The sequence below is a fragment of the Odontesthes bonariensis genome, chromosome 5, assembly GCF_027942865.1.
Source record: "Odontesthes bonariensis isolate fOdoBon6 chromosome 5, fOdoBon6.hap1, whole genome shotgun sequence".
Taxonomy (NCBI): Eukaryota; Metazoa; Chordata; class Actinopteri; order Atheriniformes; family Atherinopsidae; genus Odontesthes; species Odontesthes bonariensis.
Genome location: NC_134510.1, coordinates 26,509,233 through 26,533,082, shown reverse-complemented (window position 1 = coordinate 26,533,082; position 23,850 = coordinate 26,509,233). Strand labels below are relative to the sequence as shown.

General features: G+C 42.5%; 1 protein-coding gene across 3 annotated transcripts; it reads left to right on the top strand.

Annotated features, from left to right (window-relative positions):
- The first annotated feature begins 2,103 nt into the window (after positions 1-2,103).
- chd4b (chromodomain helicase DNA binding protein 4b) lies at positions 2,104-23,536 on the top strand. 3 transcript variants are annotated; one of them, XM_075465805.1, is made up of 40 exons: positions 2,104-2,420; positions 2,726-2,935; positions 3,405-3,526; positions 5,746-5,991; positions 6,096-6,211; positions 6,322-6,421; positions 6,517-6,727; positions 6,859-6,980; positions 7,096-7,219; positions 7,413-7,585; positions 8,101-8,346; positions 8,635-8,838; positions 8,973-9,184; positions 9,448-9,579; positions 9,682-9,781; positions 9,904-10,095; positions 10,476-10,676; positions 10,891-11,028; positions 11,128-11,249; positions 11,352-11,525; positions 11,725-11,866; positions 11,968-12,217; positions 12,310-12,434; positions 12,522-12,614; positions 12,720-12,861; positions 13,097-13,266; positions 13,439-13,616; positions 15,046-15,132; positions 16,075-16,166; positions 16,331-16,464; positions 16,744-16,888; positions 16,996-17,152; positions 17,688-17,773; positions 17,992-18,226; positions 19,127-19,183; positions 19,360-19,530; positions 19,607-19,715; positions 20,151-20,283; positions 20,382-20,577; positions 22,321-23,536. In XM_075465805.1, exons 2-40 carry the CDS (start codon positions 2,872-2,874, stop codon positions 22,521-22,523), a joined length of 5,904 nt encoding a protein of 1,967 aa, XP_075321920.1. In that variant the 5' UTR covers positions 2,104-2,420; positions 2,726-2,871; the 3' UTR covers positions 22,524-23,536. The 3 variants fall into 3 exon arrangements, with proteins under 3 accessions (XP_075321920.1, XP_075321919.1, XP_075321918.1); XM_075465804.1 differs by having other exon boundaries at positions 13,439-13,628; positions 17,691-17,773; XM_075465803.1 differs by having other exon boundaries at positions 13,439-13,628.
- Positions 23,537-23,850: the final 314 nt, after the last annotated feature.

Sequence of the window (23,850 nt, the reverse complement as noted above, 5' to 3'; positions counted from 1 at the left end):
GTTGGATTATAATGTGCTTAATCTGTGGCTGTCAATCGTATTAGTAACACATCTGGTGCCATAACATGGAGCAGCTTGCCAGTGGGCCAGTAAGTTGTAACAGAGTGATGATGAGCTGCCAAGTATTCATCAAACAAACAGAAGCTGATCTGAAATTCAGTGAGTGATCTCAACAGTTTTGCCTTAAATCAAGTTCAACAAACTGATCATAAAGATTATGGTTAAAGACATCATACACAAAACATCATATTGATGAAAAAGATTTAAAAAAACTAAAGGAAAATATAAAACCTGTTTGTTACAGAGTTAATTGCAGATGTCTTTTTTAAACATCTTTATCAGCAGCAACAGTGTGTGTGTGTGTGTGTGTGTGTAGACACACTCTGTGCCTGTATGTGTTTGATGGGAACGTGACGCTCATGCTGTCACATTGTGGTACATGTCCAACTCAGATTTGGTGTGATCATAAGGTAGCAATAAACTGAGTAAATGAGTTGCAATTAGGATCTAATCAACATTAAAGTGCTTTTTATTGTGTGAGTAATCTCATGAAAAAACAGTCTCTTTGGAGCTGAAAGCATTTCATCAGTTAGAGTTTCAACGAGAGAAATACTTCACGACTAAGAAGAGATGCGGCAGGTATACAACTGAAACAATCATTTATGTTGAAGGTCTGTTCAGGTGCAGCAGCTAAGATCACCTCCCTTTTTAAACAGGTTTGATATACCCTCATAGAGCTCAAGCTCTCCATCTTTCAAAGCCTTATTTTAATTTAATTGAATTTTATTCAGCAACAAATGTCATCTCAAGACACATAATCAGATCAGTTAAATTAATTAAATTCCAAATTACTCAAATTCATACATAAAAAAAAAAGTTGCCTTAGCTAAGGAAACCAACAGATTGTATCTAAACTTGTCTTCGATCGAATTTCCCATCCAGAGCGTGCACAAGGAGACTGTGGATGCTCTGGCAGAACCAGAACCAGGAGGAGGGGCATCTGCCTTGACCAGCAGGGGGATGAGAGGACAAGAAAGAGGGAACAACAAGCACAATAACAACAATAATGTCATGTGTACATGGAGAGTAAAGAGAGCACAGTGAGGAGCGGTGCATCAAGGGAAGTCCCCCAGCAGTCCAAGCCTATAGTAGCATAACTAAAGGGATGTCTCAGGGTCACCTGAGCCACCCTTAGCTATAAGCTTTATGAAAAAGGAACATTTTACGCCTAATCTTAAAGGTAGAGAGGGTGTCTGCTTCCTGAACCCAAACTGGCTGCTGGTTCCACAAGAGAGGGGCCTGATAACTGAAGGCTCTGCCTCCTGATCTGCTTTCAGAAACTCCAGCAACCACAAGTAAGCCTGCAGTCTGAGAGCAAAGTGCTCTGCTGGGGGAATATCAAACCATGAGATCTTTAACATATTTCCTGCTTTGGTGGGCGCAGCCCAAGTCTTATTTACTGCATTACAAACTGAACCTGAAGGCAGCCGTTTGTGCGTTTTTATGAATCAGTTTTACTCGCTCTCTGCCAGGACCTTCCATCACCGTTGTGCTCTTGCACACCTGTTGGCCTGAGAAAGTTGCACATAGATGGGCTGGTGTCAGCCTTCTGTTGTGGCTGTGATTACACTCGTGGGACAGAATGCCTCAGCCTGCTCCAGGGTCTTGTTACACCACCAGGCTCAGCAGGCCTCTTTGACCTGCACGCTGGCGTTCACTCTACCTGTGTGAGCAGCACTGAGGGCATTTTGACTTCTTGGCATAGTCTTGCAACCAGGTGGATGCTCAGGGAGTATTATGGTCTGTCACCAGTGGACTTGGGCTCCCCTGGAGACTATCTGACTGTTTTTTTTTTTTTTTTCCTTCTTGTCTTTCTAGGTGCTGCATATTATGGGATGTAAGCCGCCACTACTGAAATATTATGGTCTGTCGAGGAGAGCAGGGAGGGGGCGTCACCATGACAACGGGGTTGCTAAGGGGGCTGGGACTACTAGTGGAAAGGGGAAGGAGTGTGCGTGCTGTGAGTCTGGTGCATGCATGTCTAGCACTGGTAGTGTACGTGCGTGCGCGCGCGCGTGGTGGGGGCAGGCCGAGTATTATGGTCTGTCCGTTGCGAGGTAACTATGCAGAGTCCTGTGTGAGTGTGGGAGGGGGCGATTATTATGGGATGTCTGCCCCCTTTGTGTATTTGTGAGGATGTTAGCTAAGCGCTGCCTGTAAGGTTGGGGGAGAGAAGAGGGGGACGGAGCCGCGTGTTTTGGGTTATTGACTGCTGTTTTATTTTTTTAAACAAGAAATATCCCACTGGGCTAAATGAGTGGACACTAAATGGCAACAACTGCGGCTCAAATAGCTTAATTTGTAATAATTCCTGCAGCGAAAGAGCGCACACCTCGAGCCGGGACTACACGCACACTACAGTAAGTTTCCAATGTGTGAAGGTAGGGATTTCAATGCTTAAACTTTTCACCGATGAATCGTTTTCACCCAATAGGGCGAATTTTGTGTTTATTTGTAAACTATCTTTGGTTGTCACACTTAAGTTCATTCACCCCTGTGCACCATATACCTGTAAATCAGCAACATAATAATGAGATAGCGGGGGTAATATGTTTTATTCAAGTTGTTTGAGTGGACAGGTGGAAAATTAGATGTTATGTAGATAATAACAAACGAGCAAGCTACCAACCTATGCCATTTCTCATTATTTTTTTTATTTTTCCAGCTCCCACCACCCCCTCCCTTCCCGGACACCCCCGGTCCATTCTCCACCAGTCCCACGTCATTTTCCCTCCTCCCTCGCCGACCGAGGAGCAAGGTTTAGGAGGGATTAATTCGACCAGTAAGAAACCAAATTAAAACGCTGGTAAAATGTCTTGTAGCGAGGATGAAAGGGAAGACTTTGGAGCTGCGGAGGAGCATTCACTTATTCACGGTAAGCTCGCCTTTATTATTATTTCCCCCCCTGAAGAAGGTCCATCTCTGTAACTTGAGCTCGCCTTCAACGCGATGCTAACGTTAGCCGGAGCTAGCCATGAGTAGTCGGCTCGGGTCGTCCGTCACTCGCCATGATAGATTAGTTAGCTAACTTGGCCAGCAAGTGTTTGGAGTCCTCTTTCTTTATTTCTTAACCCCGTTTGTGGTGCGCACTGCTACAGTGTCCCCGCGAATGTGGGCGTGGACTGTCAAAGTTTCAACGACGAGAAAACGGGTAAGTTTCAACCTGTGCTGTTGTGGCATTCACATTGAGTGGGTGCTCGTGTGTGTGTGCGCGCGTGCACTGACGTTTGCCTGTCGTGCCAGTGCGCGGTCTCCTGTTTTCTCCCTCCGGCCTGCAGCAGCACCGCGTCTCTCCGTGTGTGTGTGCGTGTACTTTAACGCTAATGCATGCGTGTCTCCGGCAGATGAGGACGAGCCGGAGGATGCTGTGTCTGACGTAGAGGTACCCAAGTCAAAGAAGAAGAAGAAGGCCAAGAAGAGCAGCCGAGAGAGCAGGAGCAGCAAGAGGCAGAGACCCATCCGAGAGGTGAGTTTGTTGTCCTGTCAAAGTTTCACTGCCCCAAATGCACCTTTTTAAAGGTTGCGACTCGGGAACCTTTTTTATGAGCTTACTGGCAGATTGGACTTTGGAAACATTTGTATCGAAACTGGTCAAGAGTCGATTTGGTTGAAGGTTGGTTGCATCGTGACAATTTCTGGTGTTTTCTTCCTTGCTTCAGTGTGATTCATCAAGTCCTGATGGTAAAACCTTTCACTGTGGAGTGAAGAAGGAAAGAAACTACTCCAAAGTCTGTTGAAAGCCTCACTATCACTTGCCTCATGGAAGCAATGTGAACAGGCTGTGCCGTTGGTTGGGGCCTACTGCTCTCCATTTAGAAAACGAATGCTTGAAATTGGCTCAGTTAAGCCATTATAAGTTTGCAGGGGAAGTACACTTGTTCGTAGGGATGGGAATCGAAAACCGGTTCTTGTTGAGAACCGGTTCCCAGTGTTTCAATTCTTTGGAATCATTTGGCGATTTTTGCAAACGATTCCCTTATCGATTCCAGTGTGCGCGAATGACGTCACCACGCAACGTTGCGTAGCGAGTCCAGTGCAGCCAGCAGTCAACAGTAAACATGGCGCCCAAGCGGTACAAACGCTCGAAAGTTTGGTTACACTTCCCTAAAAAAGACGACAACAGGGCAACTTGCAAAGTGAATATTTCACCAAAGGGAGGAAATACTACCAACATGCAATAACTATGAATGAATGTCACGTTTTCGATCTGCTCCGGACTAACGTTGGTGAATCTGAACCCAGCAACGTTAGCATGTCCTCGGCTAACACTGCAGGTCACTAACTAACTAACAAACACTGCCTATCATGTTAGCGCCATCTGCCTCATTGTAAAACCTGCTGTTAGTAACGGTTAAGGTTAAATGAATGCCTTCTCAGGCATTACATTTAGATGAAATCATGAGAGGCAGAGCCTGACTGGCTCAGAGCCAGAGGCTGGTGGTACTACCCCCAGTTCACGTCTACCTCCAGCTTCTCCTTTCACCAGAGCAGGGAAGAGTTAAATTACCCAGGCCAGGATAGACCAATGTGGACCTCACCGTTGTTGGGTTTGTAAGGTCATGACTCGTGTTACTTCTAAACTAAACAAAGTTGATGCTAATCGACCGGTTTGTTGTCCTTTTTCTCCAAATGAGAATCGATAAGGGAACCGATAAAGAACCGAATCGTTAAGCAGAATAGAAAATGGAATTGGAATCGTAAAAATCTTATCAATTCCTATCCCTAGTTGTTCGTCAACTTTCTTGCCAATGTGGAAATGCATGCTAACCTTTAGAGATTCTCTATATTGATTCTTGGCTTTTTAAATTTTTATTTTTTTTAACATATATCGGTACAATCTGATCTGCCGTAACATTATGAACACTGACAGGTAAACGGTTAACGCAGCTCATCTTGCTACTACACGATGTTCTTTTGGGTAAACCTGCATCCTGTAACGTTGACTCTTGCCACTTACCTGAACAGTTTTGCAGACCAGTCACAGTGTTTCCTTGGAGCAGCAGCCTCCCCCCAGCAGGACAGCAGTAGGCCCCATAAAACTGCTGTGGAGGTCCTCAAAGAATATAACAGATAGTCTGAGGTGTTCATCCAGCCTCCAAATTCCCCTGAATATCAATCTGATGGCAACTGTGGGTTTTGGTGGCTAAAGAAGGACCTACTCAATATTAGGCAGGTGGTCATAATATTATGACTTTAAACTACTTCCATGCCTTAATTAACCCACCATTTTTTCTTTACATATGTTGATATTCTTGTCAAATTAACAGGAAATGTGTAATTTCTCAGAGCCCGATGCCTTGCAAGTGCCCGTCTTCTCTTACGGCCCTAAACCTAACTAATAACTAATTAATTTTGTAATATAAAACAGGGAGAGCACCAAATTCATAACTTTTAGGCATTGGATCCATTTAAAACCATTCAGACTTATTAAAATCAGACAATTTCTGTGTCAGTTTACCAAATTTTGTGGCCATTTCAGCTTCATCTGAAATCGGTGTGAGTGGACCGGTACGGTACCATGCATCACACGGCCTAATACAGCGCCTCTTCGTTCCCTGCCTAATAGAGCGGCATAACCTTAACAAGAGACAAAACCCAAAGGATGCCTTTTTAATTTCCAATTTCTAAAACCTTGTAAGCACCCATGTCTTTGTGTAATTAGCAAAGTGGTCCTTTATCATGCAGGAGTTGCCAGTCAGCTCCCCAGAGCAAATGATTGGAGTGGAGGCAGCCGGGGGGGATGCAGATGAGGGAGACGTGCGTTCAGAGAGTGAAGGAAGTGATTATGCCCCGGGGAGGAAAAAGAAGAAACGCTCCAGCTCTGCCAAAGACAAGAAGAAAGGAGGTGGGGCAGGAGAGAAAGGAGGCTCAAAGAGCAAACGTAAAGATCCAGAACCAGAAGATGACGACGACGATGAGGATGACTGCCAGGTAAACATTCATTCAGCCTTGTATGCAGTTTGCTACTTTAGGGCTGCTGTGTAATTCTAACCTTCCTTTGGTTGTTCTTTTGAACCCTTCTACTCCCATCTTAGCCTAAAAGTTCCACCCAGCTGTTGGAGGCCTGGGGCATGAAAGACATTGACCATGTCTTTACTCAGGAAGACTACAGCTCCCTCACAAACTACAAGGCCTTCAGCCAGTTTGTCAGGTGAGTACAAAAATTTAGAATGAGATGTTGATATATTTGTCTGTAAAGATCTGTGCAGATGTAAGATTACGAGAGACTGTATGTAAAGCTTCCTCACTGTGTGTCCTTAGGCCTTTAATTGCAGCGAAGAACCCTAAAATTGCTGTGTCCAAGATGATGACTTTAATGATGGCTAAGTGGCGAGAATTCAGCACAAATAACCCATTAAAGGTATTGCAAATAAGGCTCATAATCTCGGACATTTGTTCTTCTCTATCGTATTGACAGTAGAAGTTCTCACTGTGTCTAACTGTGTCTAACTGTAGGGTTGCGCCACTGCTAATGCAGCCCTGGCAGCTGCCACTGTGGCTGCAGCTGTGGAGAACATGGTGGTTTCAGGGACTGACGGAGGGGCAGAGACTGCTTCTGCCACCGCTCCTGCATGTGCTCCTACTCCTGCTGTCGCTCCGGCACCTCCAGCACCTCCAGCACCTCCAGCACCTCCACTCCGCAAGGCCAAGACCAAAGAGGGAAAAGGTAAAGTCGGATGAATTCTGGAAGAAATCTTGATTCTCCATTTTAGTATTACCTAGATTTTATTTCGATATATATTTTTTAAAAGATTGGCAGTATGTTTAAGATGCATTTTTATTTCTGTATCATCTCAGGTCCGAATGCTCGGAAGAGGTCAAAGCCTGCACCAAAGCCTCCTCCTAAACAGAAACCCAAGAAGGTGGCTCCACTTAAGATAAAACTGGGGGGTCTCAACAGCAAGAGAAAGCGCTCCTCTGTAAGATATTACGCTCATCACTCACATTTTTTCCTTATATAATCAGCGGGTTCTGAATATTGATAATGACCTTTGTTACAAGGTGACTCTGATTTTTCTCCTGCCACTTGATTAGAGCGATGAAGATGAACCGGATGTCGACAGTGACTTTGACGATGGGAGTTTTTCAGTGTCGGATGGCTCCAACCGCAGCAACCGACCGAAGAAGAAGGCTAAGAGTGCAAAGAAAAAGAAGAAAGGTTGGCAAGAAAGTCTGCTTTGCTGTCTGAATTTCCATGCTGGGTAGAATAACTGACAGCAACCTAATTGAGGAGGTTTTACTTTTTCAAAGAAAGATCAGTCATGGTCAAAGGGAAGGCTGTTTTCCCTTATTTGTCATTTCCCTGAAACTCATTTCTTCCCCTACTTTTCTGCGAATCTCCTCCTTTTTAGTGGAGACTGAAGATGGTGATGGCTACGAGACTGACCACCAGGACTACTGCGAGGTGTGCCAGCAGGGAGGGGAGATCATTTTGTGTGACACCTGCCCCAGGGCGTATCACATGGTCTGTCTGGATCCTGACATGGAAAAGGCACCTGAGGGCAAGTGGAGTTGTCCGCACTGTGTGAGTACCTTTTCCTCAGAGCTGTTTGCAGAAGATCGCCGTGACTTATGTGCTTGATTGTAGAAGCATGGAACAGTAGGAAAAAGATCTTACACATCTTGAACATTTTTTTGGGTGTAAAAGTTACACGAATAGGAGAGATTGTTGGGAAATAAACTAGTGGCTAGTTGTAATTTTAACCAATTTTTGTGTTCTCTATTTCTCTTTGTCCTCTACCCCCCCCCCCCCCCCCCTTTGCTCCTGTTCCCATCTATCCTCTTTTATTCCCCACCACACATCTGACCCCCATCCTCCATTTTCTCTTCTTCCCCCTCTCCTACTCCCTCCCCTATGACTCCACACGCACGCGTTTGTAATGCACGCTCCGACCCCCTTTTTTTCCCCCTTGCTCTTGAATCTCCCCCCCCCTCCCTTTTTCCTTTCATTCCGTTCCGCATACCTTCCCTGCCTGTCCGCCCCCCCCCCCTCCTCCACATACACACACCTCCTCCTGCTGTCTGTGATTCTGCCACCAGGAGAAGGAGGGAATCCAGTGGGAGGCCAGAGATGAGCTGTCCGAGGCCGAAGGGGAGGAGGATGATGACAGGAGGGATGACGGGCTGGAGGAGGAAGACGATCACCACATTGAGTTCTGCCGTGTCTGTAAGGATGGCGGAGAGCTGCTTTGCTGTGACACCTGCCCCTCCTCCTACCACATCCACTGCCTCAACCCTCCTCTCCCAGAGATCCCCAACGGAGAATGGATCTGCCCCCGCTGCAAGGTGAGCACTGTGCACTGGCACATCCCAGTCAGCGCATGCTCACGTGGGTGTGCACGTGGTTTGCATATTTTCACCTTGAGCTGGAGATAAAAAGCCTTTTGTCATTATGTAGATAAGTTACCCTACAGCTGTTTTTGATAAACCATTTCAGTTTCTGTTTCGCTGATTTCACTGTGCCTTTTTTTTCTCACCGCAAAATGTTTAATAAGTGCCTGTTTTATTTAAAATGTATATATATATTAGCCCCCTTTCCTAAGTTATTTCCTCTCCATTCCAACTTTCTAACAGTGTCCCCCGATGAAGGGCAAAGTGCAGAAGGTGTTAACATGGCGATGGGGGGATCCACCACCCCCCATGCCTGTCCCTCGGCCCGCTGACCTGCCTGCTGATGCTCCCGATCCCCCTCCGATGGTGGGCCGCAGAGAAAGAGAGTTCTTTGTCAAATGGTGCAATATGTCCTACTGGCACTGCTCCTGGGTGAAGGAGCTGCAGGTACTGCCCTCTGTGACAGTGTCTCTTCACCTGTTGCTGAGAATGTTTTCTTTCCTTGCTGTCCTTGTTCAAATGTGGGACAAAAATTTGTTTGCGAGAAACTTACCCGGAACCCTGCCGTTGCTCCTCCGCAGTTGGAGCTAAACTGCCAGGTGATGTTCCGTAACTACCAGAGGAAAACTGACATGGACGAACCACCGCCTGTAGACTTTGGAGGTGAGGGGGATGATGACAAGAGCACCAAGAGGAAGAACAAAGATCCTCTCTTTGTCCACATGGAGGAGGAGTTCTACCGCTATGGAGTTAAGATGGAGTGGCTGATGATCCACCGCGTCCTCAACCACAGGTCAGGGACTTAGCATAAAGTAGATAAAAAAATAAAGTGTCTTTAATTTGTATTGTGAAACCACCAAACTGAATAAGTATTTTCAACACTCTTTCAATGAAAAATATATCCATTCTACATGGTTTTAATATACATTTCTACGCTTATTGAAATGTTTTATCAGTTATTTTAGATTTTCAAAATGACTAAATAAACGGGGCCAAAGATACAGTAATACTGTTTAATGATGAACTCATTTCTCCTGTGTGTCATTTTTATGTTAGTGTCGATAAGAAGAACAATGTACATTATTTAATCAAATGGAGAGATCTGCAGTACGACCAGTCAACCTGGGAGAGTGAAGACATGGACGTTCCTGAGTACGACACCTACAAGCAGACTTACTGGAATCACAGGTATGGACTGGTTCAGGATGGATTAAATGATTCTTTTCTCAAATGATGCGAGAGCTGCTTGCGTATGTCTTTGTTAATTATGTTGTCGATTTTCTTTGTTAGAGAGCTGATGGTGGGTGAGGAGGGCCGACCTGGCAAGAAGCTCAAGAAGCCAGTCAAAGTCAAAAAGGCAGAGCGGCCACCTGCTAATCCAGTTGTAGATGTGAGGTTTTTTTTTTGTTTTCTCGAAATTAAGCATTTACTCGATAACGAAACGATGGCTTGTTAACTGAAAAAGGGCGTAAGGGATGTGCATTTGATGTTAACTTGGTTTCGTCCTTCCAGCCCACCATCAAGTTTGATCGGCAGCCTGACTACCTGGACAGTACTGGGGGGACCTTGCATCCCTACCAGCTGGAGGGGTTGAACTGGCTGAGGTTTTCTTGGGCTCAGGCGACTGACACGATCTTGGCTGATGAGATGGGTTTAGGCAAAACTGTTCAGACGGCTGTCTTCCTCTACTCATTGTATAAGGAGGTGAGAAACTACAGTTACAAGTCATTTTAAGTTGTAAGATATGTATGTTTAATAATAATGACATTCCTTTTGTTGTATCGACAATCAAACTTCTGTAAACCAGAAACATTTTATAAATAAATAGATTATTTTGAGCAGTTTCGTTTACTGATGCTGTTGTCCGGTCTGTCCTCGCCTATCCGTCGCTATCGGTGGTTGGGGTTTCAGACATGTGACACACACTAACTTTGTCCAATAAAGGGGATGAGTTCTAAGTTAGGAACTCCATCCTAAAGGCAGGACAAAACAACTAGTTGTTCAATTCAATTGATTATTGTTTCAAATAGTAAATCTTTCACATCTTTCTAAAAACATTTAATTTTGTCTTCCATTGTACACAGGGTCACTCCAAAGGTCCTTTCCTGGTCAGCGCTCCCCTGTCCACCATCATTAACTGGGAGAGAGAGTTTGAGATGTGGGCGCCCGACATGTATGTGGTTACTTATGTTGGAGACAAAGACAGCAGAGCTGTTATCAGAGAGAATGAATTCTCTTTTGAGGGAAATGCCATCAGAGGAGGGAAAAAGGCCTCCAAGATGAAGGTAGGAAGGGAAGCAGAAAACAAGACACGTGATTGATCGAAGCAAATGGGATCTATTAAAGATCTTTGGAAGTTAGAGTTGTTAAGAATCGGTTTTAGTTGGGACAGTTAATTGCAAATGAAAAAGAAAATGCTGTCAGTTCTAATAATGGTGTTTCCATGTCTTTTTTTGTTTAGAAGTGTAACTGGAGTTGTTCTTTTTCTGCGTTTTACAGAAAGACTCACCAGTGAAGTTCCACGTTCTGCTGACATCCTACGAGTTAATCACCATCGACCAGGCTGTGCTGGGCTCCATCGAATGGGCCTGTCTTATTGTTGATGAGGCACACAGACTCAAGAACAACCAGTCCAAGGTAGTAACAAAGACTACTTGCTGTTTCATTGTAATTGTTATTATTATCGAGCCCAGTATCTTAAGATTTAATGCGATCGTTCTCTCTGCCTGTTGTTAGTTCTTCCGAGTGTTGAACAACTACCCGCTGCAACACAAGCTGCTGCTGACCGGCACTCCTCTTCAGAACAACCTGGAGGAGCTTTTCCACTTGCTGAACTTCTTGACTCCAGAGAGATTTAAGTCAGTAGCAGCATACGTTACAATGCCACAGCAGATGTGGCTGTTTTCTCCTGCATGCCGTCCACAGTGACTGAATTTTGAATTCTTTTTATTTATTTGCAGCAACCTCGAAGGTTTTCTTGAGGAGTTTGCGGACATCGCTAAAGAGGACCAGATCAAGAAGCTCCATGACATGCTGGGACCACACATGCTCAGGAGGCTGAAGGCCGATGTGTTCAAACACATGCCTTCAAAAACAGAACTCATTGTTCGAGTGGAGCTCAGCCCCATGCAGAAGTAAGTGATACTTGCAGAAGTTAGTGATGTGCAAAATGTGCTGCCATAACTTCAAAAGGGAGCAACATTTTTCACTATTAAACTTTTGCATATTGTAATCTGTTAGGTCTGAATTCTGTTCTTGTAGATGCACTTTTTTTTATATCTTAAGCTTGTGCCCTATTTTCTCTTATTTTGTTTTTCTTGTTTTGTAACTTAGGAAATACTACAAGTTCATTCTAACACGCAACTTTGATGCCCTGAACACTCGTGGTGGTGGAAACCAAGTCTCTCTGCTCAATGTTGTTATGGACCTCAAAAAATGCTGCAATCACCCCTACCTCTTTCCAGCTGCTGCCATCGTAGGTTATTTTAAAATGATATGTTGTATTATTAAATTATACCCACTCATTGAAACCTGTGCAAAACAGACATTTCACACAGAGTTCTTTTCTAATTTCAGGAGGCACCAAAACTTCCAAATGGCATGTATGAAGGCATGTCCCTGACCAAGTCTTCAGGGAAGCTGACGCTGCTGCAGAAGATGATGAGGAAGCTGAAGGACGGGGGCCACAGGGTTTTGGTTTTCTCCCAGATGACCAAAATGCTCGACCTGCTTGAGGATTTCCTGGAAAATGAGGGATACAAATATGAAAGAATTGATGGCGGAGTCACCGGCAACTTGAGACAGGAGGCCATTGATCGTTTTAATGGTAAGCTGTGTGTCCTCAGTGTGTCTTCTTAGCCTCTCAGGACAGCCAAGGTACTATTTGTCTAATTTTGAACCTGCTCTTCATCCTCACAGCTCCCGGTGCTCCGCAGTTTGCTTTCCTGCTCTCTACCCGAGCCGGGGGTTTGGGTATTAACCTCGCCTCTGCTGACACTGTTATTATCTATGACTCCGATTGGAACCCACACAATGACATCCAGGTACGCCAACCGCAGGTGTATGCTCATAACCATGTTAGTATATTTGCTTATTTGGATAATTGACAATTTTTGGGACTTGATTTGCAGGCGTTCAGCAGAGCTCATCGTATTGGCCAGAACAGGAAAGTGATGATTTATCGCTTTGTGACCAAAGCCTCTGTTGAGGAAAGGATCACACAGGTCTGTTAAAAGGAGCACTTTTTATTAAACTGGAGTGAGATATTTCAGCATTTTGTGATCACATGCTCATTATTTGCTTGTCTTTCACTTTCTTCCCTCTTCCAGGTTGCAAAGAAGAAGATGATGCTCACTCACCTCGTCGTGAGACCCGGCCTCGGCTCGAAGACTGGTTCCATGTCGAAGCAAGAACTCGATGACATCCTCAAGTTTGGAACTGAAGAACTTTTCAAGGATGAACTCGGAGAGGGTGAGACAATTTTAGTTCGGCGTCTTTTTGATATGAGCCAGATTTCTGTCTTTGGAGAATGCTCAGGTTGGGCTAAGGGGTTGGACTGGATCTGGAAAATGAATTATTATTATTATTATTATTCTATTTCTCTGGACGTGAACTTTGTGTCAGTCACATATTTGATGAGAGTTGTTTCACAGAGTAAATTAAATGTTCAACTTCTTTGCTCTCCTTTCTGCTCATCTTGCTTCAGGGGACAACAAGGAGGACGACAGCAGTGTGATCCACTACGATGACCACGCTATTGACCGTTTGCTCGACAGAAACCAGGATGCGACAGATGACACTGAGCTCCAGAGCATGAACGAATACCTCAGCTCTTTCAAAGTGGCCCAGTATGTGGTTAAAGATGAAGATGATGAGGTACAGTTTGATTTTGTGTACAGATGTTTAAATTGTTCTTATCAGCTTTTTGACAGTTTGTTACGGTATCTTTTTTTTCTGTTGTTGTGACAGTTTTCTTTAGAATAAAAAGGTGAATCGGGAGCTCTGGTCTCTCTAAAGGTCTTGATATGAATTGTCTTCTTTCTTTAAGGAGGAGGAAGTGGAAAGGGAGGTGATCAAACAGGAGGAGAGTGTTGATCCTGACTACTGGGAGAAGCTGCTTAGGCACCATTATGAACAGCAACAAGAAGACCTTGCCCGCAACCTGGGCAAAGGCAAACGAACTCGAAAGCCAGTAAACTACAATGACGGTTCCCAGGAGGACCGAGGTATAAGACAGGGTACAGAACAATATATAATGCAACCTCTTCTTGTGTGTGTGTGCTGTTGGTGGACTTGTGCTTGTGTGGTGTTGATGTCATATGTTGGAGACAACATAAGCCTTGCATGAAGTATTATTTTAATATTGTCTCCTATTGTGCGGAAACATGTTATATATATATATATATATATATATATATATATATATATATATATATATATATATTCGTTTTTTTCCCCCTGGGCCAGTTTATTCGAACCCCAATAAACCAGCAATATGAAAAGATCTTATCTTTTTTTTTCTGAAAATAATTAGATTTACGAAAGGAATATCCTTACACAGCTGTGTACTCGTTTAATAATTCCATTTTTCCCCAAATTTATTTAGTATATTAATGCTCAATTTTGTAGATTTGCATCACAAAAGATTGTGGTAATCGCCAGAATTTGACGAATCTTCTTCAGTGTTGCAAAAAGTTATGTTCTCTCAAGGTAGTTTTTACCTTTTTCAAAAAAAAAAAAAGACGTTGACGTTCATAAGGCGTGATTGGAAACACCTTTTGTGGATAATTATTGATCATGTGACCGATCACATGAAGTGTTTCTGCCTTTAGAGAAGAAACATCAAGAATACAGCTGACATGAAAAGTTAATATTTCTCCTCAGCTGTTTCCACACATGAACACGGGGTTTCAGGAGACTGTGCGGACGTTTCACTTATTTTCAATTATGTTCTGTATATTTGTTCTCGCTGCTGGAAATGTTCCAGAGTGGCATCTGTTTAGAGCGCAGAGGCCACCGGACATGATGCAAAAAGTATGCTGAGCGGCAGATGAGGCTTCTTGATGAGTATTTATTATTTGATATCAGTGTAATATCAGTGTTTCAGCATATCCACAATATCATTGAGCAAGGCGGCTGATTTTGTTTACGTGTTCATTTTAAAGGTTTTGTTTACGTTTAGCTGCCAAAACTATTGGCAGCAACCAGGTCACGTATGCTGCTGTTACAGCTGTTAAATGCATTAAAACCAAAGCCTAATGGCATCAGAAAGGAACAGGATTAAATTAAATACCATGCTGACATGCTTATGTATGCATAGATTTACGTTAAATATTTAAATCGATTGATTTCATGCTTTTACTTGACACCTCAAATAATGAAAATGTCCACGATTAGAGCCATCACTTTTTTAAATTTAATTTGTTGTAGCTGAGTGTTTTCTTTGCACCATGCCAGTGTTTAATATGCACACTGCCAAATTTGGTGAAGTAATTTTTTTTCTACTGTTCGTTGTTGTAAAATTTGAAAACAGACAAAAAAAGATGTATGTGTTTGTTGTAGAAAAATATGTTGATAATAGCAGCCATCAGTTAGATTCTGACCATTTAGAGGTTATTGTTTTCTGCTTCATCATTTCTCTTGTCTTCTGTTTAGACTGGCAGGAAGATCAGTCGGATAACCAGTCCGACTATTCTGTGGCCTCAGAGGAGGGTGATGAGGACTTTGACGAACGCACTGAAGGTGAGGCTCAGTGTGTTGGTAACTCCCGCCTGGAGATGGGGTGTTTGTGCGTGTTTGTGCTTTGGTGATTAAGTGTCCAAGCTGGTGGTCCTAAAAGATGGATTTGGGTGGAAGAATTAATCTCAGTGACTTAGTATTGAGGCTGCCATTCCTGATCAGACTGATAAGGACTTTTGAGGAATCTCTCCTCTCATTCACTAACAACCTTCCACCCACTCCTGCAGATGTTTACTCAGATTCAGACGACAGCTATGATATCCTCATCGACAACTGCAACAACAACGTACGAAAAACCAAGTGTCAATGCATCATCTGCATTGATTATAGAGAGGCAAGAAAAGACAGGAAGGAAGAGAAAGCAAAAAGAAAAAGGGAGAAGAAAAATAAAAATAAAATCAGTGTTTTAACGGTCAGCTGAACATGTGTTTATATTAACTGTTAAATAAGTTTCTGTTAGCAACGCGTTCAAAATTGTTCCCGATAAACTCGTTAACTTATTTTGTAACGTATTTTGTAGATTTTTATCGGTTGGTAAAAATGTTGCACATTATTTATTTCCCTGTAAAAAGTGCAATCACACGTTCATTTTTGTACTGATTGTTTTTCTTTTTGTTTGATTCAATTATGGCCATGTTACCTCAGTTCTATTAAATTAAAAATATACCTCTGCACTGCTTTTGGCTGTAATCGCTCTGAAAGCATCATAAATGTAAAAGTGAGGAGAGAATTCTTGAAGAGGGAAAGCTTCAGCAGGATCAGCGATGAGCCGTAAGTCGAACATCCTCACGGAGAAATTGTAGGACAATAAGCACACGCCATCACACATCTTCATCCTCAGTCACATTTTTTTAATCATCAGTTTCGTGGTTTCAGAGAGCCGATTGTGATGCTTGGAATAAATGCTTCATTTGAGATGAGCATAATTTGTTTCCTTCCTCGTAGCTAATGCCCGCAGACCAAACCGCAAGGGGCTGAGGAATGACAGGGACAAACCTCTGCCTCCACTGCTGGCCAGGGTCGGTGGGAACATTGAGGTAAGTCCTGTTCGAAGCTTTTCTTCTCTCCCATCTCTTCTGGTCCCTTCTCTTTTCTTTTTGGGACCCATCAGTGGAAAGCTGGAATAAGTCATTGAAAAATAAGCGCTTAGTTTGTCTTTGCTTTAACTTGTGTGTTTGACCTTTTGTAACTGACCCGTCAGGTGTTGGGCTTCAACGCGCGGCAGAGGAAGGCTTTCCTGAACGCAGTCATGCGTTATGGGATGCCGCCCCAGGATGCTTTCACCAACCAGTGGCTGGTCAGGGACCTACGAGGAAAATCGGAGAAAGAATTCAAGTGAGTCCGTTTGGGGTTTTTCAGCTTGTGTCAGTGCTACACCTACAGTCACAAAACTTCAAATACTTTGTTGCTTATATCGGAGACTTTGATATTTGATATTTGATATTTATGAATTAACATGATAATCAAAACACGTCAAACACATTCCATCCCAAAATAGTGTTTTACCAGTTTAGCAGTCGCTTTTTAATTCCATTTCCAGCTCAAAGTTTTGGGAACTTTCAAGATTTATTTTTTTTAAACGATGTTTTGACCTTCTCCATCACATGTCTGCAGGGCATATGTGTCCCTCTTTATGCGTCACCTTTGTGAGCCAGGAGCTGATGGTGCTGAGACGTTCGCAGATGGCGTGCCACGCGAGGGTTTGTCAAGGCAGCACGTGTTGACTCGCATCGGTGTGATGTCACTCATAAGGAAAAAGGTTGGTGGATCTAAATGTACAATTACCTTATGTGGTCCTCTGTGGCGTTTAAAGTGTTCAGACGTTTAAGCGCAGATTGTGAGATTACATGCGATACTGATTCACAGGTCCAGGAGTTTGAACACGTAAATGGTCAGTGGTCAATGCCTTGGATGGCAGAGCTGGAGGAGAACAAAAGGGCTGCAGCTTTAGCAGCAGGTGAAGACCCAAAAACTCCTTCCAGTGGGACCCCTGCAGACACACAGCCCAACACTCCAGTCCCAGGTAAACAAATCGTCATTTCACATCAATTTCATTTAATTATTGTTATTATTTTTGTATTAATTACCCATGAGTTCTTACTTCTCCAAGTGCAGCTTACAATACATAATAGTGAAATAATAGTGTTTTTGGACTGAATTTCAGGAACATGAACTGTAAACAAAGGATATGTATCATCATGTATAATTTCCTCTTAGCTCCAACCTCAACACTTCAATTTTTACCTCAAACAAACAGAAAAATTATGTTCAGCCTTTATGCAGCTAACCTAAGTTGTAGCTCTGAAATGACCCAGCAGGTAGCAGGAACTATTTTTCTGTGCGTTCTCCGGTGGAGTATTGTTGTTAAACAACAAGTTTTGTCGAACCCTGAAAAGAGCTTTATCCAGACTCACGCCACCTTGTGGACGTATTCAGAAAACGGCATTATCTAATTACTGCCCAACACACACGTTTTAAGTGTTAATGTTAATGACCACAAATGAAAAGATAGAAGTCTCTTCGCACATCTGCTATTGGCTTCTTCTCTGATTTCCCAGAAGATTTGTCCAAGACAGAGGACAAAGAAGACTTGAAGAAGGAGGGAGAGGAGGGCAAAGCAGCTAAGAAGGCTGATGATCCAGAGGTAACTTATATTGATTTCGAATTTCATTACATTTTATATTGATTTGTTTCAAGTTGTTTTTACCTGATTTAACTTTTATCTGTAGCCATGTGAAGCACTTTGTAATATTAGTTCATAAATTCAGCTTATTACCGTATCAACCATTGCTGTGTTCAGTGCTGTAACTGTAATAATAATCAAGTTTTCTACTAATTCAAAACTGACCACCTCTCCCCCAGATAATTGAAATCCCAGATGAGTCTGAAAAATCGCCTGTTCTGGAAAAGAAAGAAGACCCTGCTGCAGAGAAGGAGGGGAAACAAAAGGATGAAAGAGATGAAGGGAAGGAAAATGAGGCTGAAGAGAAAGAAGAGAAAGAAAAGTCTTCAGCTGCGGGAGAGAAGGACACTTCTGCCAACAATAAGGGTGAAGGTTCAGAGGGCAAAATGGATCCAGAGGAGGAAAACCCTAAAGGTGAGGTGGATGATAACTGTTTAAACCTAGCTCTAATATTCAAGGCCACTTAGTCTACACGAATCATTAAAAATTGTGTGTGCTCACAACTCCAGAAGTCTCATAAAACTTTAAAGAAAGACTTATTTTTCATTTAAATATGTGGTTCTTCTGAACCTGTGTTACTGACTTTATTTACACCTTTAATCTTCCACGTAAATAGATTTATAGTTATAACAAACCAAATATATCCTCAAAATAATCTATGCATAATGTAAATAACATGTAACACAAATAGCACGATTAAAAATAATTGATCTTACAATTTATAACTTGTCTCTCCTTAGACAAGTTCAGAGAAACTTAATTCTCACTAAGCTCAGTTCTTCATTTGCTAAGTTATGTGAACTTAATGCCTTTAAGTGGTTGAGCCAGAACAGCTCATCAGTTAAGGTCTGACCTAAGGCAGCAAATGAAAAACATCTCCCCAAACTTCTGTCTCTGTTTAATAACTGCTGTGATTTATGTAATATAACTTCACCCCATTCATTGAGCCTAGAACTGTTTGGGTTTTTCCCTCTTACAATGAAATGTTCTGGAAATTCAAATGACGCTGTGTGCTCCGTATTCAGCGCACAGAGATAATCATGTTCTGTGATACAGTCGTCATTAGTTTAAGTGAGGTTAAAGAGCTGTCCACTGGGTGCCGGATTGTCCAAATGTATCACTGCTATTACTTGAGGTGCATATGGTAGTAGAAGTACAGAGGCTCAGATTAATTAGTTAATAAGTGGCACAAAATGCTGTCCGAGAAAACCACCCACTGAGACAAAACTAGTGTTGTAACACAATTATGTGTTTGTTATTCTTATGCAATTTCTTCTCCTACCATTTTAGACTCTAACCAAGCTTCTCTTTCAGCTGAAGAAAGCAAAGATGAGAAGATGGACACGACGTCACCTACAGAGGAGAAAAAAGGTTTTGTTTATATACACAAAGACTTAATACTGTAGTGTTATGAAGGTGCCATTTCTGACTTTTTTTTTAACATCAGCTCATAATATTCAAATTATGAAGAAAGAAATGCAGCGCTTACCTGTGAGAATTGAAATCGTCGTTGTGTGTTAGTGAAGTTCTTCTCATTTTTTCTGCAGAGCAAAAAGAGGAAAAGGACGGCGTGAAAACAGAAGAGTTAGGCAAATTGCAGAATGGAGAGAATGCCAAAGAAGGAGGAACAGCTGCACCGGTGGTTAATATCAGCGAAGAGAAGAAGAAAGCCACCAAGCAGAGGTTCATGTTCAACATTGCTGACGGGGGATTCACAGGTGGATATGCTCTCCTTTCTCTTCTCTTTTTCTCTTTCATTTCTGCCTCCTTTGACCTTTCTATCCCCTTCACCAGAGCTTCACTCACTGTGGCAGAACGAAGAGAGGGCCGCAACCGTCACAAAGAAGACTTTCGAAATTTGGCACCGTCGCCATGACTACTGGCTATTGGCTGGAATCATACAGTATCCTTCAAATCAAATCGTTAAAGGGGGCGTTGCTGTTGTTTGTTCAGTCTTTTAAAGGTCAGTACATGTAGAATGTATGACTTTGCAGAAGAGTCTTGAGAAAAGGGACAAAAATGCACGAATCAACACCTTAGTAGAGTTTACTAACACAGGTGTCACAACAGATAACCACAGAAATAATTTTTCACATTCATATTCATAACCAGTGAAATACTCACCCCGTGCAGTTCTGCAGTCAGTAAGCTGTGGTGAACAACAGATGATAGACAAAGCATTTCATTTTTAACCCTTTATGTAAGCTGATGCCGGCAGCTTTTGTTAAAGTGAATCAGCAAGTTGTCGAGCATCAGGTCACTTGGAGAAATCATATCCGTCACTGAATGAATGACCAGAGGCAGCGGTGCTGTTGTTCTTAACGATGGTGTCTCTAAGACATGGCTACGCTCGATGGCAGGATGTGCAGAACGATGTGAGGTTTGCTATCATCAATGAGCCCTTCAAAGGGGAGATGAGCAGAGGAAACTTCCTGGAGATCAAGAACAAGTTTCTGGCCCGCAGGTTCAAGGTGAAATGAACATCTAAATATCACCCAATTATTTGTGTGTGTATATTTTTTTGGTCATGCCTCAGTGGTTATTCGTGGTCTGTCGGTTGTCCTCACAGTTACTGGAGCAGGCGTTAGTGATCGAGGAGCAGCTGCGCAGGGCAGCCTACCTGAACATGACAGAGGACCCAGCTCATCCTTCCATGGCCCTCAACACTCGCTTCAGTGAGGTAGAGTGTCTCGCCGAGTCCCATCAGCACCTCAGCAAGGAGTCCATGTCTGGAAACAAGCCTGCCAATGCAGTGCTTCATAAAGGTAAAACATGTGCAAGATCAAAAGAGCACAGAAAGGGTTCTCATGTACTTTGCATTAAAAGTACTGGAGCCTCTACGGGTGTTATTAAGAGAAAGAAAATAAAGGGACCATTTGATAAATATACAGCACATGGTTTTACTTAATTCTGGAAACTGTGAAGCTCGCCTCAATGTTACAAATTAATCCTGAATCATGACTTTCTGCCGTGTCTTAAGGGTGGATTTGAACCTTCTTGGGGTGCATGTGTCAGAGCTTGCACAGGGTCACTTGGATCCATTTTCATTCATGATACTTGTGTGTGCATTTGTATTTGTATTTGTTTTGATTTATTTCTTTTAACCTGAAAGGAGTTCAAATAGTAACAAGTAACCGCAACATACAGCTGAGATAAAGGTTGTGTGCACACACTACCCTGTAAATAAGTATAACTTATTTATAAGTTATAAATGTATTTATTTGTATCTATTTGTGGCCATGACTGAGATTAGTTGAACTATTACTAAAGAAGTCATCACTAAACATGTAGAGGAGCCTGATGACTCCTTTGAACAAGACAGTTGAGAGGAGAATCATGCAGAGCCAGAATCACCTGCAGTAAGGTGTGAAGGACAGGAACTGCCATAATAATATGAAATAAATACAAAAATACATGAATGGCTAAATAAATAGATGTATATCAAAATGTTTATGTTGTTGGAATATATTTAATTTCTTTCTTTGTCTTATTTATATGTGTGTTATTTTCCTTTATATTGTATTGATTTTTTTATTTATTCCATGAATTAATTATTTATTTAATTCCAGCAGCGATTTTCATTTTATAAACTTCTTTATTTATTTTGTAGAGGAGAGGTGGTGATCATTGCATCATGATCAGCCTGGGCCTTTAGTAATAGTAGAAAAACTGTATTGTAACAGGAATTGGGGGGCAGCTGTGTAGATGCAAATATTTCTAATTTGGGCTGCTAATGTTGCCAGCTGCAAAAATCAGACATTACTTTAAAAGTAGACTTTCTGCCATGTTTGAGCAAGATACAGTTCAGTGAATAAACACTGCAACCTCCCTTTTCACCACTGGTGGGGTTGTGGGGATGCCAGCTTGCACAACACAAGGTTTGGTTTCAGGTTAGAATTGATTATTTTCATTAATAACAATTGATTTTTATCCCTTTAAATGTCAAACTATAGTAAAGAATCATGTTAACCCATAACTCAATTCCCAGGGTCTAAAATGACCTCTTCTAATGGTTTGTTTGTGTCAGTGACAATCTGAAATCCTAAGTTGTCATTTAGAGCAGTGTATGACACAGAGAGGTGTTATGTAACTGTTGCATATAAATATTAGGGTGTGTCTGTTGTCACAATGGTCTCTTTGTGATGAAATGTGGGCAGAAAAAAACAGCAACTTCTCTGTTTTCACTGGTGAGATTAGATCAAGAAGAGGAATGATGATGGGAAGGCTGCCTCAGGTTTAATAAAAATGTTAAAAAGGGAACTTTAAAAAAGGCATTTAACAGAAATAGGCTTAATGATATTAGGATGTTAAAATGCCGGAAAGTTTGTGACACAGTACGTGCTTCAAACCTGATCTGTACACTTTACTCGCCCCTCTGATCCACACTGTACTTATAAATTTCTCCAGATTATGTCAGCAACGTAACGTTTGTGAGCACATGGAATTAAAGTTTGACCAATAAGCTCAAACGGTCCTTTGTTAAGATTCTCACTGTGTTGTGTTTCCAGTTCTCAAACAGCTCGAGGAACTGCTGAGCGACATGAAGGCCGACGTCACTCGTCTCCCGGCCACCATCGCCAGGATACCCCCCGTGGCCGTGCGGCTGCAGATGTCTGAGAGGAACATCCTCAGCCGTTTGGCCAGCAGGGGCCCCGATGGCACGGCTCAGAACCAGTCGCAGACCTCACAGCAGATGCAGGTGCCACGCTGACCAATCACCTCCCACATTTTACGCACACTGACTGAGGCTAGTCGCTCTCACCTCACCGCCATGTAGCAGACGTCCTCCCCCTCAACCACCGTGTACAGCAAAGTCAGGTTAGTCCTTTTCGCTCTGCGTCGATGACTCATCTCCGGACTCAGAAGAGCATCAGCTGCTCCGCTGAACTTTGTTTTTAAAAATACAGAACTGAAGATGATTGATGGGAGTAAATGGAAGAATCTCTCCTCTCTGTGACTAAATCCAAGCGTTTCTCCTCCTCCTGGGATCAGATTCAACTCTTCTGTCCTGAGCACTGAACTGCAGGCAACTCCTGTGACCTGTCCTGACAGCAGGGTCAAATGTGTGTGTGTGTAACATATATCATGAAGCACGGGAAGACAGATCGGGGCAAAAGCAGCATGCTTGGAGTAAACTGGGTGCTTTGTAGTGACTTTTGGGTTATCAAAGAATTCAAGGGATTTTTTCGTGCTTATTTTCTCCTTTAGGAACTTGTGAAATTACAAAGGTTTTGTTAGAAGTCATTTAACTATAATGTCCTCACCTGTAAGTGTGTGTTGAGCGAATGTGTGTGTGTTTCCTGTATGTATGTGTATATTAGATTGGGCATAGTGATGTGCATCTCTACTGCAGAATGCCCTGCCACTGGTAGACTGTTAAGGTCACTTTTGCATCGGTCAGTCAGATCTGTGTCCGTACTCCTCATCGCCCTGTCAGGTGACCTGATCTGGGATCAGCTCTTTGTGCACACACCCAAACCAGCGCCTTGACATTCCCAACTGCACCACAGATTTGCTCCCGGGAAGGTTCCCGAAATAGAAAACTTAAATAGCTCCACAGCTTTTAGGTCTGGTTTTGAGAATTATGGCAATCTTAAGTTTATTTAATTTCTTACTGTCCATTGTTCTGTTGTTTTACATGATTGAATATTATCGTTATTGTTAACACCTCATTGTTTTTATTGTTGCTGTTTTTATTGACTACAATAAAAAAAGTGAACAGTTTCTCAATCTTCCTTATTTTGTTTGTTTAAGATTTTTGTGTTTTTAGGGAAATATCTCAAAAAACTACAACATCTATTTATTGGTCCTGTGCACGGACTCTGATGAACACCATCATTGTTTTAATGATGGCCTTAGAGAATGGTTCAAAGAAAACTGTCCAAAGATGTTCAACTGCCTTGACATCTGTCACCACGATGGCCATAGCTCACGACTAAACCCATTGCTTAAAGTAACAATAGAGAATTTGGCGAATGTTTTTGCCATTTGGTTATCCTGTAGGGATAGATAGTTGTGGGATGGAACAGCTGCCATAA

Bases quoted from the DNA above. Each gene is read 5' to 3' on its own strand.
- chd4b (XM_075465803.1), top strand. From the start codon at position 2,872: ATGTCTTGTAGCGAGGATGAAAGGGAAGACTTTGGAGCTGCGGAGGAG. The intron at 6,981-7,095 runs GTAAGATATTAC...CCACTTGATTAG, and splicing joins GCAAGAGAAAGCGCTCCTCT to AGCGATGAAGATGAACCGGA. The intron at 12,218-12,309 runs GTAAGCTGTGTG...TCATCCTCACAG, and splicing joins GGCCATTGATCGTTTTAATG to CTCCCGGTGCTCCGCAGTTT.